Source organism: Molossus molossus, unplaced genomic scaffold, assembly GCF_014108415.1.
Source record: "Molossus molossus isolate mMolMol1 unplaced genomic scaffold, mMolMol1.p scaffold_m16_p_21, whole genome shotgun sequence".
Classification (NCBI taxonomy): Eukaryota; Metazoa; Chordata; class Mammalia; order Chiroptera; family Molossidae; genus Molossus; species Molossus molossus.
This window is the reverse complement of record NW_023425357.1, coordinates 20,872,417-20,887,464: the sequence shown is the minus strand read 5'-3', so window position 1 is coordinate 20,887,464 and position 15,048 is coordinate 20,872,417. Positions and strand designations below refer to the sequence as shown.

At 54.7% G+C, this 15,048-nt stretch overlaps 1 protein-coding gene across 2 annotated transcripts in view; it reads left to right on the top strand.

Moving 5' to 3' along the window:
* GSE1 (Gse1 coiled-coil protein) overlaps positions 1-15,048 on the top strand; it is a 426,886-nt gene that overhangs the window by 302,337 nt on the left and 109,501 nt on the right. Inside the window, exon 1 of one of the 2 annotated variants that reach the window (XM_036275501.1) lies at positions 13,908-14,552. The exons of the other annotated variant lie outside the window; for it this stretch is intronic. Within the exon in view, the coding sequence (XP_036131394.1) occupies positions 14,516-14,552 (37 nt within the window). The 5' untranslated portion in view covers positions 13,908-14,515. Of the gene's footprint in view, positions 1-13,907; positions 14,553-15,048 lie in introns of those variants that run through there. 2 annotated transcript variants of the gene reach the window in all.

The window sequence follows — 15,048 nt, the reverse complement described above, 5'->3', positions numbered from 1 at the left end:
ACCCCTCCTGGCCATTTATGCCCCTGGCATATTCCGGCCTCATCCCCAGCCACATGTGTCCTGTATTTATTTTTAACTGCATGTCCGGGTGGCATGTGTACAGCTTGCAGCTGGGGACGCTGGGCAAGGGTCTGGGTCTCAGCTCAAGGCGCCTTGAAGGAGCCGACCTTGGAAGCAGGCAGGTGGTTTGATTTTGGACTCCACCCTCCCAGGCCCCAGGGTACAAAGGAGGACAGAGCAGATGTGGCTTCTTTCAGGGAAGAGGGTGTGTGCCAGGCTGAGCCCGCTCGTGGGAAAGGACAAAGGAGACAGGCCCCATCCTGTAGTGCCAACCCACGGACACAGGATTTTAGCCACCTTAATTGCCTTCCCTAACCCAACCTCCTTCTCACCCTAGGGGGTCCTGGGGACCCCAGCCCTGCCAGCCCTCCTCGAACCCCCAAGTCCGCCCCCAGGCCCACCAGTGTCCCTGGACAGAAGTGGCCCACAGTCCACACTGGTGTACCTAGACCTCCCACCTGGCTCCGCCATCGTGGCCAAAATGGTGTCCCCGGCATGGCCTGGCTCCTTCCTCCTCCTCACAGCCTTGCCCACTCCTGTAAGTGGCTTAATTAAGGAGCTGTGTGGTTTATTTATGTATGGACCTAGCCTAATTGGCGTGTTTGTCTTTCCTCATTATTCCCAGCTGGACAGAGCCGTTTGAACAACAAATGCAAAAAGGCTGGATTTCTCCAACACACTGTCTATTTTCGAAAGCCTGCTCGGTGCCCCCGCTATTAGCCGCGTGCACATGTTTGCCGGCTCCAGCCACATGCCCGTAAGCACTTAATTGTGGGTGCAGTTAGTCAAGGCGGGCGGCTCTCTGCAGATTTCAGGGGTGAGGGAACCTAATTACACCTGCAATTGAGTGCTTTCACAGGGACAAAAGATGCCTGTTCAGCTAATTGCAGGCACCAAAATTGCCCCCACAGAAAGAATCCCTGGTAGAGGCTTTGAGAGCCAAGGCCATGAATTGTAATAAAGAACGGAGAACTCGAAATTATAGCCGTGGGGGGGGGGGGGCGGGTGCTTGTTTTGGCCTAAAGGATTCAGCTTTCTGCAGCAGCCATTACACCTCTGGGTTGTTTTTTTTCCATTTTGTGGCTGGGTTTGTTTGTTCATTAGCGCCTGCCTTTGCACAGAAAAATGTCACATTGAAGGGAAATTTGGGGTTAATCACCTCCTCTCACCTATCTACTCACTGAGTAGAATGATTCACCAGGCTTACCTGGAACACACTAATCACTGCATGCTCACCTGCCTGAAGGTCTCAAGCCGAGTGTGTGTGTTTAATGAGTCTACAAATATCTACTGAGCTTTCACTGTGGGCCGGGCATGGTTCTAGGGGACATAGTGGTAAACAGGCAGAGCCTTCATGGAGAGTACGTTCTGGTGAGACGTTAAACTGTACCATTTCTCTTGTTCTGGTTTCCTCTTCTCTGCAGATCCCTTCAGGCTGGTCTTTTATTTGTTTATCCACGCCGGCAGATTTGCAGAGGCTTCCATAATTTCCACCTCTGGAGTCATTGCAGATCTGATTGTATCGGCTGTTGTTACTGCTGACTTTCAACCAGGACGTGTGGATTTCTCACGTGTCTGGTTATCTTCAGCTGTGTGCTGGCCATTATGTTTGGGCAGGGGGGTGGAATTTGCAGGCATAATTCAAAGCTCAGGATGAAGGTGCTTTCCTTCAGGGGGACTTGTATCTGTTTCTAGCTGGTGCCTAGAGACACTATCACTTTGGAACCTTCATAATCCAGTTCCGGACTTGATCTTCCTAGGGCAGCACTGGAGACTGCAACCTGGCTGTGCTTCTGCACAGGGCTGGCTGGCTCCCCCTTCACTCAGCCTGCCGGACTGGGGAGTCCTCTGAGGTCCACGCTTATTATGAGGACAGTCTCCTGTTAGATCCCCCAACTTGTACAGAGGCCTCAAGCTTTGCTTTCTGTCCCCCTTGACCTTCAGTGCCATAAAAATGGAAGTTGAAATTTTACAGGATCCATAGATGATGCCCTTGGAGTCAATGTGGCCTCTGTGCCAGGTCAGCACCAGGGGTTCCGGTTGCCCTGTTCCTTTTGGCCTGGTGATCCCTTACAGTTTTGTTAGCTCTTGGTTCTTTTAAGAAGCTTGGAGAGTACACACACACGCATATGTATTTAGTTCTCACTGAGGTTTTGTTTTTATTGATTTTTTAGAGAGAGAGGAAGAGGGAGAGAGAGAGAGAAACATCCATGTGAGAGGGAAACATCAATCAGCTGCCTCCCATGCACGCCCCACCAGGGATTGAACTAGCAACCTGGGTATGTGCCCTGATCGGAAATTGTACTGGTGACCTTTTGGTGTACGGGACAACACTGCAACGAACTGAGCCACCCAGCCAGGGCTCGGGGTATATTTTTATCCAACTTTTTGGGTTCGTTTTACAGGCTATTATGAGAAACAGGAAGTCCAGTCCACTTCTCCAAGCAGGGTGGTGTGGGAGGAGCAGTGGAGGGGGGCCAGGGGACAGAGCATGAGAAGGACTTTCATGCTTTGCATGGAGTGGGAGGGAGCCACTGTGTCCAGTGGTCAGGTCACAAGCAGGCAGCCAAGTCCAGCCTTCAGGAGAGAGTTAACAGAGAAAGAATCTGAAACCACTTGACCCCACCAGAGCAACCAGCAGCAAGAGGGCAGCTTAAGTGGGGGTCTTCTGAGACTCAGCCAGCATGGAGTGCCAGACCCTGGGCCAGGGGCCCAGCTGGAGGCAGGACCCGGGCAGTTGGAGGAAGTCACAGAGCTGCCCTAGTTGGACCCCTGGCTGCATCTCAGGCATCAGTAGTCTGACCATGCCCCCCCCCCCCCCCCCCCCCCCCCCCGTCCAGCTTCAGCTCTTGGGCAAAGTTAAAACCACTTCTGGAGTTTGGCTGGGTTTCACTTGGCCCAGAATGTCTCCCCCACCTCCCACGTTTTGGCCTGGTCCCAAGTCCTTGCAGTTGTAAAGCCACTTGATGGACACAGCAGGGCCGGCGGCATGGCACGTAAAGTCCAAGTTCTACATCTAGCAGAAGAGGGGGCCTGAGACCTTACCCTCTTTCTTTAGCACCTTTCGTTAGAGATGAGGTCCCCTCGAACAGTAAAGGGCCATCTGTAGGACAGGGCCGTCGGGGGGTCATGTTGATGAGCAGTGCTGTGGAAACTTGACATTCCACATACATGTACTGTGCCTGTGGTGACGTCCCTGTCTCCCTGCTTGTCATGTGTGTGACCTTGGGCCTGACCTTTGACCTCTGGAGCTCAGTTTCCCCATCTGTAAAGGGGGCAGGGGTTCTCCCTCTCCACCACCGAGGAAGGGCTGAACACATCAGCCCCGACTGAGTTGTGAAGTCTGGGGACATGTTATCAGATGGACGCCTTGTCTCCCCAGCTGGAGGGTGGGAGGCCCAGAATGGGGTCCGTTAGCCCAGAGATTTACCAGAGCATCAGCCAGCTTCCACCGTTTCTCACCTTTGGTGGGCAGGAGGGAGAGAGCTGTGTGAGAGAGTGTGTGGAGATTTTTTCAAGTCAGGACTGGGATGCGGGGAGAGTGTGAACCCACCCTCGATCAGCAGGCGAAGGAGGAAGAGCGAGCTGCACAGGGCAGCTTTCTCTTTGGAAACCTGTTCTGTTTCTTAAATGTCAGAGTGAGCAGATGGTGTGTCTGAGTTTTATTAATCATGGGCTTGTGGAGCTGGAAGGCCTGGGGGATCATTTAGTCCAAGCATCCTATCAAGGAGGAGACTGAAGGCCAGAGAAGGCCACAGTTACGCTGCAGCAGCATCCTCTACCGAACCCACACACCTCCCACTCTGCTGAACTGAACAGGTGTATGCTCCCCCCGCCCCGGGAACAGTCATCTTGCCTCCCAATTAAAAGCTGAAGCAGAGCAGATTCTAGGACAATCCACCCCCACAGACCACCGGAAATCCGGTCTTGGGGACACGTGGGTCAGGATTGTGGTCACCAACTGAGGACGTTCCAGCCTCTGTGCTCTGTTCAGCTCAGCCCAAGCTGGTGTTTGCCAGGTGCTGTCAGTGAACTGATGGCTGTGAAGCCTTGGGGACCTGGCCACTCAGCACCTGATTTGCTGGTGGCCCTACTGGACCCCCCTCTTTATCACAGTTCATCTGAGCCACGTAACTCCTCCCAGCTCCAACTCTTGATTGGTGCTGTTTCCTCTCCCGTGGCTGCTGTTGAAACGGACTGTTAACACAGGGCACCCGGAAGTTCACCTCGTCACATGATGTTATGAAATTGAAACCACTGTTTAAGCCCAAGTGGGCAGAATGGCTCTTTTGTCCTGCCTTCTCCAAATGCATCCTAGAGCTGCTCCAGGTAGCCAGGAGATGGCTCCAAGCAGGGCCATAGGCTTGGTTCTATGAAGATAGTAAGGTGGGGCTAGATCTCACTAGCGTGTAATTGACTGATACTTTTCCCAGAGCAGGTTTCACGTAGGTTGCAGTGAAAGAAGACTGGAGAAAAGGGAGAGACACCGAGAGGCCCAGCGCCCTAACATGTCGGCTCCTCTCCCTTTTTTTCCATATGAGCAATGCAACATCACTGGATTCTTTCCCTTCTGGTCCTGTTTCCAGAGAATCAGAAACAACCAGAAGACCATAGCGCCTTTATTCATCCCCTCTAATTTTTTTATGGTACAGTTGGGGCCGAGAGTGGGCAGGTGTTTGTCCAAGGCTGATGGTAGAACGAGGTCTGAAACGCAGTCGCTCGGCACACTGGGTTGACCCTTTATGCCACATCAGCGATTCTCAGCTGCGGTGCCGCCAGAACTTTTAAAACAGGCAGCACTTGACTGTTTAGTCAGGGGCACTGACCTCTTTTCCCTTAAGTGTCGAATAAAAAAATGCCCAACAGCCAACACAACAGTAGCCATCCGGTGTGAATGAATCAAAGGTAAGACCTCTTTTTTGTTTTGTCAGATCTGCAAAAAATACATTTTTGGGTGCGCTGCAGAATTTTAATAATTAACGTATGTGTGCCATGAGATGAACAAGGTTGAAAATCGCTGTGCTCCGGCAGTGGCTCTTCATGGGGTTGACTTTGTTGCCCCCTCCCCCAGGGGGATCTGGCCATGCCTGGAGACATTTGCAGGCTCACAGCTTGCTTGGGCTGCTACTGGCATCCAGTGGGCATCCAGTGGGTCCTTGACCAGTGGGTCAAGGCCAGGGACGCTGCTAAACATCCTCCAGTGCTCGGGGCAGCCCACAGAGCAAGCAGTGATCTGGCCCTAGAGTCAATCCTGCCGAGTGTGAGAAACCCCTGCCACAGCCATGTTTTAAAAACGGCCTGACAGAGCCCGGCCAGTGTGGCTCGTGGATTGAGCGTCGACCCACGCACCAAAAGGTCACTGGTTCGATTCCTGGTCAGGGCACATGGGCGCATTTTCCAGTGGGGGGGCCTCCAGGAGGCAGCCAATCGACGTATCTCTCTCTCTCCCTTCCTCTCTCTCTAAAGGATCAATAAAAATATATTAAAAACAGCCCTGGCTGGTTTGGCTCAGCGGTTAGAGCGTCGGCCCGCGGTCCAGAGAGACCAGGGTTCGGTTCCCGCTAAGGACATGTACCTCAGCTGCAGTTTGTCCCCGGCCCTGGTTGGGGTTGTGCGGGAAGTGGCCACTCAGTGTGTTCCTTTCACGTCGATGTTTCTCTCTCTCTCTCTCTCTCTCTCTCTCTCTCCCTCCCCCCCTCCCACTCTATCTGAACAAAAATGAGGATAGGGAAAAAAAAAATATATATATATAGCAGAGAGGGAGTGGGCAAGGGAGACGCAGGAGAGGAAGCGGCAGGGCTGTCTTTGCTAGGTAAAGGCAGAGAAGGATAAAAAGGGGCCCTAGGCTCCCCACTCTGATTCTGTCACACTGAAACCCAGTGCCCAGTGTGAGAGGAAAAACAGGCACGAAGCCACCTTTTAAGAACCACATCTTGTTGGCCAGAGGGCTACACAGACCTGAAGCAGTTAGGCCCAGGGGTAGACAGGGAGGCCTGCGTGTCATCCACAAACGGGTAATTATGTCCCTGCAGTGACTTCTTCCCCAGCAGACACCAGCAGCCGGCAGCAGGAAGGGCAGCTCACAGATGCCTTGTTCCCTTGAACAGCCTTAGCCTGGTCCCCCGTGTGCGGGCACAGGCAGGGGAGAAGAAAGCCTTGTCGCTTGCCTCCAGGCAGCAGAGCAGGACAGTGGCCTGGAGCAGGATCTGAGCAGGCGGGCCACACACGGGCTGTCACTGTGTCCACAGAAGGTGCCGCCTGGCCTGCCCAGGACTGTGGGAGCCGCATTGAAGCCTGTGTTTTCCCTCCCCCGGGAGACCTTCCGCAGGACTTTTCAGTGCTCACTACGACAGCTGTGTGCCAGGCCTGTGTTGGCTCTGCACAAAGCAGGACCTTGACAACCAGAGCTGTCTGAGATTATGAATAGACCGCCTCCAGAAGTGGCCGCCTGCATCCCGGGAGGCGTGCGAGGACAGGCAGAGAGGCCCTTTCTAGCAATGAGCGGTGTGGCCCCGGCGATCCCCGACGCAGTCTCTGTCTGGTTTCTCTGGCATTCGTGCAGCCCACGGGAAGGAAACCCTTTGACCATATCACTGTTTATGTTTTGTAAAGCCATTACTTTGAAGAGTTCCCAAATCCTGAGCTTGCCGGCAGCCCGCTCCAGCGGCAGACTCAAACTGAAGGTCATGTTGCTTGGACTGCAACATGCAATGTTCTTGCCTTTCCTCGGGTTTTTGTTTTGTTTTGCTTTGCTTTTAATTAAAATAGGTTTGTGGGCTAAAGCCTCTTTGCCAGCTTCTATAGGAAGGAGGTGAGGGGTGCACCATAGAAAGCAGTTTAAATCTACTCTTTGCCTCTTACTGTGTGACCTTGGGCAAGTCATTTTACTTCTGGATCTCAGTTTGCTCATCTGAAAAGCGAGGATAATAATAGACTTATTTTTGTTGTGAGGATGAAATAAGATAATGTACCTAAAGCATCCGGTGCAATGCTAGGCATTAAGTCAGCATCTGTAAAAAGGGTCCTTTTAGTAGGTATATGAAACTAATTGGCTGCTGTAACAAAGAGGCTCATCACACTAGAATTACACCTTATACACATTCACAATAGAAGTTACACAGTAGATAGGTCTTTCTCAATCATATGCCCACATAATACATAATCGGTAGGGGGCTGAGCAGGGGCCTCTGCTCTCAACATTTAGGGGGTTGATGAAGGTGCTGTGTCTTCTATACATGGACCAAAGGTCACCCTGGGAGCTGATATCAGGTGGGCAGCCCTGGAAGGAGAAAATGGAGGCTCCTGCAGAGGTTTTCCTGGCCCAGTCCTGGAAGAGGCGACTTATTACTTCCACCGCAAGCTCTTGGCCAGAACTTGGTCAGCTGGCCCCACACATCTTCCTGAGAGGCTGAGAAATGTGCTGTGGGTGTGAGCCCACGAGGAAAGGAAGACAGATTTGGTGAAAAGGCGACCGACCACCGTGGCTTCGAGCTGTTTGTTAGTGTTGCTTTGACTGGTGGGGCGAGATGCAGCAGAACCTATGGTTCATAGGTTGTGTTGGCAAGTCTGGCCATTCCCTCCTGCAACCCAGGCTGCTGCCCAAACCCCAGCCAGCAAATGTGGGTACAGAAGATCGAGAGGGAGGTGAGAGGGTGGTTGGGCAGGTCACAGGCAAGCCCTCCCATGCCAGTGGGGTGTTGACTTACGTATCCTTCATGAAGGATGGGCAGATTGAACACAGCTATCCAGGGACCCCGGACGCTTCATTTAAGCCCTTGCTATAGAGATTGACCCAGCTGGCCCGAGGCCATGGCGTCCAGCCTTGGACATTGCCCAGGGCCTACCTGGGTTGGCAGGACAGAGGGTGTTCCATTTTTCTGGAAGTGATAGGATGTATGAGTTTCTGGGGGCTGCTGTGACAAATGACTACAAACTGGGCGGCTTAAAACAATCAGAAATGTATTCTTTTCCAGTTCTGGAGGCCAGAAATCTGAGATACGGTGTCAGTAGGCCCAGCGCCCTCCCTCTGAAGGCTCGGGGAGAGATCCTTCCTGCCTCTTCCAGCCCAGGTTGCTCCAGGCAGTGTTGGTTTATGGCTGCATCAGTCTTAACCTCTGTCTCTCTCTTCACATGACCTTTTCCCTTGTGTGTCTTCTCTTTTTATAAAGATACTTGTCAATAGATTTAGGGCCCACGCTGATAATCCAGGATGATCTCATCTCGAGGTCCTTAACTTTATTACATCTGCACAGATACCTTTTCCAAATAAGGTCACATTCACAGGTTTCAGGTGTACATGTTTTGGTGGGCCACCATTCAACCCGCTACCTAAGTGCAGATGGAGGAGGACCCGGGAGACCTGGGTAGACCCCCTGAGACAGGGCAGTACCCCATGGGTGGGGTGCATCCTGGAGCCATTGGGTAAAAGGAAAGCAGAAGTAAACCATGCACAGATGGGGACAAAACCTGGGGATACAGACTTCACGGTGAGGTGTGATCAGATGGAGGTTCTAACCCCTTTCTCTTCTGACCTCAGACTTGCTTGAGACTTCAAACATTCCACACTGTCCAGTCACCTAAGCACTGGAGCCAGATGGGGGGAGGAGAGAGTGGGTGTGTCCCTTCTCTGCGTGCCCTTGGGTCAGTGATTCACTTCTTGAGGCCTCAGCGTCTTCATGTACAAAGTGGGGGATGGTCACTGTAGTTCTGCCTCTTCGGGCTAGGCACAGGTTCCAGACAAGACAAAGCAGGGAGGAGGGAACAGTGGTGGATTAAGGTCTCATCCATGGTAGCTGCTATTACCACCATTATCCAAAACACAGGAGTAATTACAGCTCTATTTCTGGAGTACTTTATGCCAGGCACTGGAGGGGTTAAACACCTGTGACTTTCTGGAATGCAGGGGTGATTTCATCTCATTTTCCAGGTGAGGAAACATGCTCAAAATGGTGATGTCACTGCCAGAGGGCACACAGTGGATAAGGGCCCCGGCTGGAATTTGAACTCTAGTCTGTCTGACTCCAAACTGATGGTTATGAATATGGACTCTGGAACCAGCTCAGGTTCAAACTCCAGCTCTATCACCTATTGGCCGTGTGTGCTTGGGCAAGGTGCTTGACCTCTCTGTGCCTCATCTAGAAAACGGAGCTCCTAATGATGACCTTGAACAGGGCTGTCATGAGGATCCAATGCGTTATCCGTGAAAAGTGCTTAGAACAGCAACTGGCACAGACTGAGTGCTCAGGAAGCATCAGCTGGCACGATTATCCTAAAGAGGGAAATGGGGGGGCTGACCCAAAGGGGCACTTCAGGTTAGTCATGTGGCCTCCCAGCCTCCCCTCTCCTCCCTTTCCTGGCATCCGTGGGGAGCAGTGATCTCTCCAGAAGGTGAAGTCTCAGCCTGGCCTCTACAGCCACCTAGAGTGCCAGTGGGCACACACAGGCTGAAGCCAGATGCCTCGCCGCTGTGTCCCCCAGACCGGTCTGTAGCCTCAGTGTTCTCAGCATGTGCTAGCAGGGCTATTTTTATTGTGTTCAGCTGATGCTCTTGGCCCGCTAGGCTTTGTGCTGTGGCAATGGCAGCCCCACTAGAGGGAGTCGGGGGCCTCTCCATTTGGAAGCAGCAGCTGGGGAGGGATGGGAAGAAGGGGGCCCCCTGCAGCGGCAGGGTGGGGGTCTGGTGGGCTCTGTGCTGCCTCCTGGGACGCGGCCAGCTCCCAGTTCCGTTTGTTTTCCCATTGAGAGACAAAGTGGGGTTTTTTCCTTCCACTCTGCCAGTGACGGCCCGGAGCTTCCCTCTGACCCTGGGTTGATGTGCAGAGTAAGCAGGGGTCTCAAAGGGGGTTTAAGGGGCGAGTTTGCCCTCTGGTGGTCCTACCCTTAAGAAGGGGCACTGGGGGCTCAGCCTGACTCTGAATATCCGACTCCTCTCCAGAGGTGAGCTGAGAGAGGGAGAAGGTATTTTTCGACCAGATCAGGCTTTAAGAGAAGGGGGTGGAGAGAGACATCCTGTCCTGGCACAGAGTCCCACTGGGGTGAAAGCCCCTGAAGAGCCCTGCCTTCTCACCTGGGCATCTGGCCGCTGATCTGGGTGTGGCTCAGACTGGCTGTCCCTGCCACCCCCAGCCAGGCCATAGGCACCCTCAGAGGAGGAGTGGCTCCCCTGGGAATGAATGGCCGTAGTGATGGGTTCCAAAAACTACAGCCAAACCACAAGGGCCTGTGGGAAAGGGAAAATCCTTCCAGCTCCCCGTTCAGCCACATTATGGCAAACAACCTAGCCATTCAGTGGAGAGTCAGCCGTTAAGCAGGCTGCTTGGCATGGCAGGGGTGGCTTTATATTTTTCAGCTGTTTTGGCATCAGGTTGGGAGCTGTGGTACAGCCACCCTCCCATACTGGATCTCAATTTTTCCTCTACAAACGTCCCTGTCACCAGGAAATGTCACTAACCTACTTTGAGCCTCCCAAACCCAGGGCCAAAGGAGGTTTAGGTATCACTAGATTCTTAACAGCTCACCTCCTTCCCAAGGGCGTGGCTAAAAGCAAGTAGGGCTTGGCTTGAGCACTTTGAGATAATTTGATGCAGGCGTTCAAATACTTAGAGGGACGATGTTTGCCTTTGACAATGAAGCAAAGATAAGCCAGCTCTGGCCCAAAGGGTGGGGTCCCCTCTTCTTCTACTCCCACTCCTCTTACTTATCACCCACCACCAGCAAGCAAGCCAGGTCTGGGACCTCTCTGAGGTTCTGGCTGTTTCTCCTCCCACAATTTCAGTCCCTGATGGGGGTGAGGGGAGTGGCTGTCCAGGGGGCCTTGCATAGAAGCCAGGCCAAGTGGAAGGAACTCTAGACTAGATACCCCCTTTACCACCCCCTCCCCCCCAGCTGGGTGCATCCCCCATAGGTGGCTCCCAGAAGGCAGACTCCTTTTGGCACCTTTTCCCCACTTTAGCAGAGGAGAGGGGCACCCAGCAGATTGGGGAGCACCCTCCCTCTGTACCCTGCCTGTGATTGGCCCATAATTGCAGGCTTATTGCCTGTACAGCTATTGTGTAATGACATGTTTGCAAATTAATTTTTATGGTTCCTGCCATTAGCATATACAGTAGAAGAAGGTTTAGTATTAATTACTACTGTTGTGCGTGCAATCCTGGAGAATTAAAAACCAATAAAAGAATGACAACAGAAACTGATAGTTAAGGATCTTTAAAAAATAGTTTTATTTTTTCCCCAAGTAGAAGCAGAAATTTTTCCAACCACATGAGGCATTCCGGGGGAGGTCAGCTTCGTGCCCTGGTGCCCCCCACTCCCAGAGGGGCGCAGATTATCAAGTATGTGGGTGATAAATGGGCGACAAATAGGTGGGCGGAGAAAGCGAAGTTGAAGCGGAGGACGTTCTGGGCGGGGCTGGGCGGGCAGGTGCTGGACCCCCCCCACCCCCGCCGCGGGTGGGGGCGCGTACTCTCCCTTGCAAGGCCGCTGCCGGCAACCGGCGCAGGGGGAGGTGCGGGGAGCGCCGCCACGCAGCCGGGGAAACAAAGGGCCGCCGCCGCTGAGGGCTGGGCGCGACCTCCGGGGTCAGCGCGGGGTTGAGCGGCCAGATGCTGGCGGCGGGCGCGGGCGACCCTGAGCAGCCCGTTTCCTCCAGGTCAGCAGCCCCTGCGTCCTCCAGGGTGCCTGCGCGCGCTCCGCCACCCGCGGGGAGAGGGCGCCGGGCGGGGGCAGGGTAGGGATTAAAAGATGCTTCTCGCGCCGACCCCCCCCCCCCCACCACCGCGGCGGCCGAGCCGGCTGAAAATGCAGCTGCCTGCGCGCAGCACCCACCCAGCCGTTGGTGGCGGCAGGGAGGAGCGCCACCCCTCCCTTGGCTTTCAAGTGCTCCGCCCAGCCCATTTAAGATTTTTCAGGCGGGGTGGGGATGGCGGTGAATGGCACGGAGGGGTCAGAAGGCACTCCGGTACCCCCATCTCCTCCAGTTTGCTCTCTGGAGCTCTCCTCTAGAGTATCATATTCCGGGAGTTCAATTGTCATCTGAAGCCGCCGCCGCGTTTAGCAGGGACCCCCGGCTGCCGCTTGGGGACCCCTGATTTACGCAGTGGTTGGGAAGCGTTGGCAGGAACCCAAGCCTAGCTTGACCGCGGTGCCCCCCGCCGTGCGTACCTACAGGCTCAGGTCTATTCCTCAAACCACGATGATTGTATGTGGGATCAAAAGGCAACCCCTTAGTGTCACCAAGTCGCGATTCCGCTGGTTGTGCCACCCAGGGGCCCTTCAGAAGGTAAAAGGGCTTGAAAATAAATGGTCACATGGAGAGGCAGCTTTGCAGCGAGCGTTTAAGAGCGAGAGAGTGTGTGTGAGTGTGCGCGCGCGCCGTTCGTGGGTAAATGGATCCTGTCTCTTTAAAATTGCTGGGCTGGACAATGAGCGCACAGGATGTGGTTTGGCGTTTGGCGGCAGGGTTTTTTCCCCTTCGATTTGGGGAATTATCACATGGGGCCTTCTTGAGCTGGTGTGAAAGAGAGGCGGCGTGGGGAGGAGAGATACAGGCTCCACGCTCACACACAGTACAGTTGATCGTTTTCTTAAACCAAATTAGCCAGGGCTCTCGTTACTATGGTGCAGCCGGGGCTTGCAGAATCCCAGTAATAGCATTTATTAGGTCTATTTGCCTGGAAGCATGCCTTCCCGGATCTGATAATGCACCAGTGCAGGGAGAGTGTGGGAGATGGTATCAAACATTTGATTACACTTGCAACAGGGGTTTTTAAGGGATGGGGTGTGGAGTGAGAGGTGAGAGGAAAAGGTGGGAAGCCACTGGCCCTAGGAACTCACCCCCGGCCCGCTGGTGTTTGCGTTTCCGTAGCCCCATGTGGGTTTCACAAAAGGCGGGCCAGAGCCCCCGGCACGGTTTTGGGATCCTCATCCCAGGCCCAGGCGGCGAGTGAACTCCGGGCTCCCGCAGCTGTCAGACGTGGGTGGGGAGGGGGGGGCGGGCGAGCAGCCAGAGCGCGGAATAGGGCAGCGGGAGGGGGAACCGGCGCCCGCAGCCGCCCACTGTTTGCAAGCGGTCACCGCTTTAGGGCAGAGGGGAGCACCCGCCACCAGTAGCAGCACCCTCCCCAACCTTGGAGAGGGCAGTCCTGCTCTCTGCGCCCGGATCGGCTGCCCGGCTGGGCGGCCGCACCGGGGTAAGCTCGCAAGTGAAACTATTATTATCGCCCTGCGAAGCATGGAGCTCTTGGAAGATGCCGCGTAGAGACGGAAGGAGCCGCCGCCGCCTGCAGCCTCCCGCCGCTGCGCCCCTACCCTTTCGCTTTCATTAGGGGAGACAAATCTGCTGTCAGGCAGCCAGCTTTCCAATTTACCGATAATGATTCTTGCATGAAAATTGATCGAGGGGCTCTCCACCGCCGTGCGCTTTCGCCTCCCTGCTCTCCTGCTCCTTCTGCCCGGGCCCCCCGCGAGTTCTTTCTCCTTCCCCCACCCCTGCTCTCTGAGTCAGTAGTGGGACGCAGGGCCAAGGAGATAACAAAAAAAGGAGGGGGGTGGTAAGAGGGGGAGGGGAGTCAGCTTCTCGGCCAGCTTCCTCCAGCCTGAGACTTGTTTGCAATCGCTGCCTCTTTTATTTACGAGAAGAAATCTCCCCCTCGGTACTTCTGTGCTGTTTGGGTATTAATTTTCTCCTCTCCCCTCTCCTGATTGCCCCCTTTGCCTCTCCCCCCCACCCCGCCCCTCCTCACCCAGTAGCTAAGGGGAAACGAAAACAAAGCCGATTTCTCCTTGGCAACAAGAGATACCCCCTCCCGTCGCCCCCCCTTCCTTTTTCCTTCTGGTTCTGAACGTGAAACCCTGTTGGAAACAGGTCCCTTGACCCTCGCCCTTGACATTCAAATGGCTGAATGGAGGAGAGATTGCTACTCGCACGTCTTGGGGGCTGCTTCTCTCTCTCTTTTCTTTCAAATGAGTAATCCCTGAAGATCCTAACCCCCCAATTTCATCACCCTCACCCCCCTTTATTTTTCTCGCGCTCCTCTCCGCTCTCCCGCCTGCTTCCCTCCGCTGTGCGCCCCCCTCCTTTTTTATTTGCATCTCAAGTCCAAAAGGCAGAAATACACACGCGGCGAAGACACCGGGCAGCCGTGGAGGCTCCGGCCCGTCCTTGGTCGTCAATTACCTCATTGTGGATCTGCCAGGGCCAAGGTGGCCGAAATTGCCCCGGCGCTGGCCCAGAGAGAGCCTTTTGATCATCTTAGGGAGGGAAGAAGAAAAAAAAGAAAAGAAACTGATTTTTTTTTTTTTATCGCTGTCGGGATCGCTCTTCTGCCTTTATTTTATTGTTTTGGACATTTTTGAGCGCCGTGTCTTGGACGGCGCTTTTTGTCTCATTGCTGGGTTTTAAGATTTTTTTTTTCCATCTTCATCCCTCTCTGGCCACTATGGAATTCTAATTTGAATCATGTTTGGATTGAAGCCGCCTCTGTATTACTTACCAGGTAAGCGAGCCGTGCGCCTCCGCGGGCCCCGCGCGGCGCCGGCGCGTCCCGGACAGCCACCCCACCCCACCCGACCCCCGCCATACTCCAGCCAGCCTGGGTCAGCGCGGTGGGTCCGCCGAGCCCCTCGCGGGCTGGCGCGCGCGGCCCCGGCTGCTCCCGCCGAGCCCCAGCCGGCGGTCTGTGTGCTACGTGCGGCGGGGAGCGCCCGCCCGCCACCCACACCGCGCTGCCGCCGGGGGTTGTGCGTCTCGCTCCTTTTGTCTGTCTGCCCGTAGCCGGCTCCGCGGCGGCGGCGGCGCAGCGAGCGGCTGGGGCACTCAAACCTTCCGAGTTGAATTAAACACCGAGTGGGTGTGAAGTTACTTTCCTGCAGGCCGACGCGATCGGGTGGCATGCGCCCTCCCACCCCCCACCCCCGTCCGCAGTCCCGGGGCTTATTTTCCTCTCCCTCCAGCCAGCCCCGTGCGCGGTCTCTGCGCGAGCGTGGCGAACC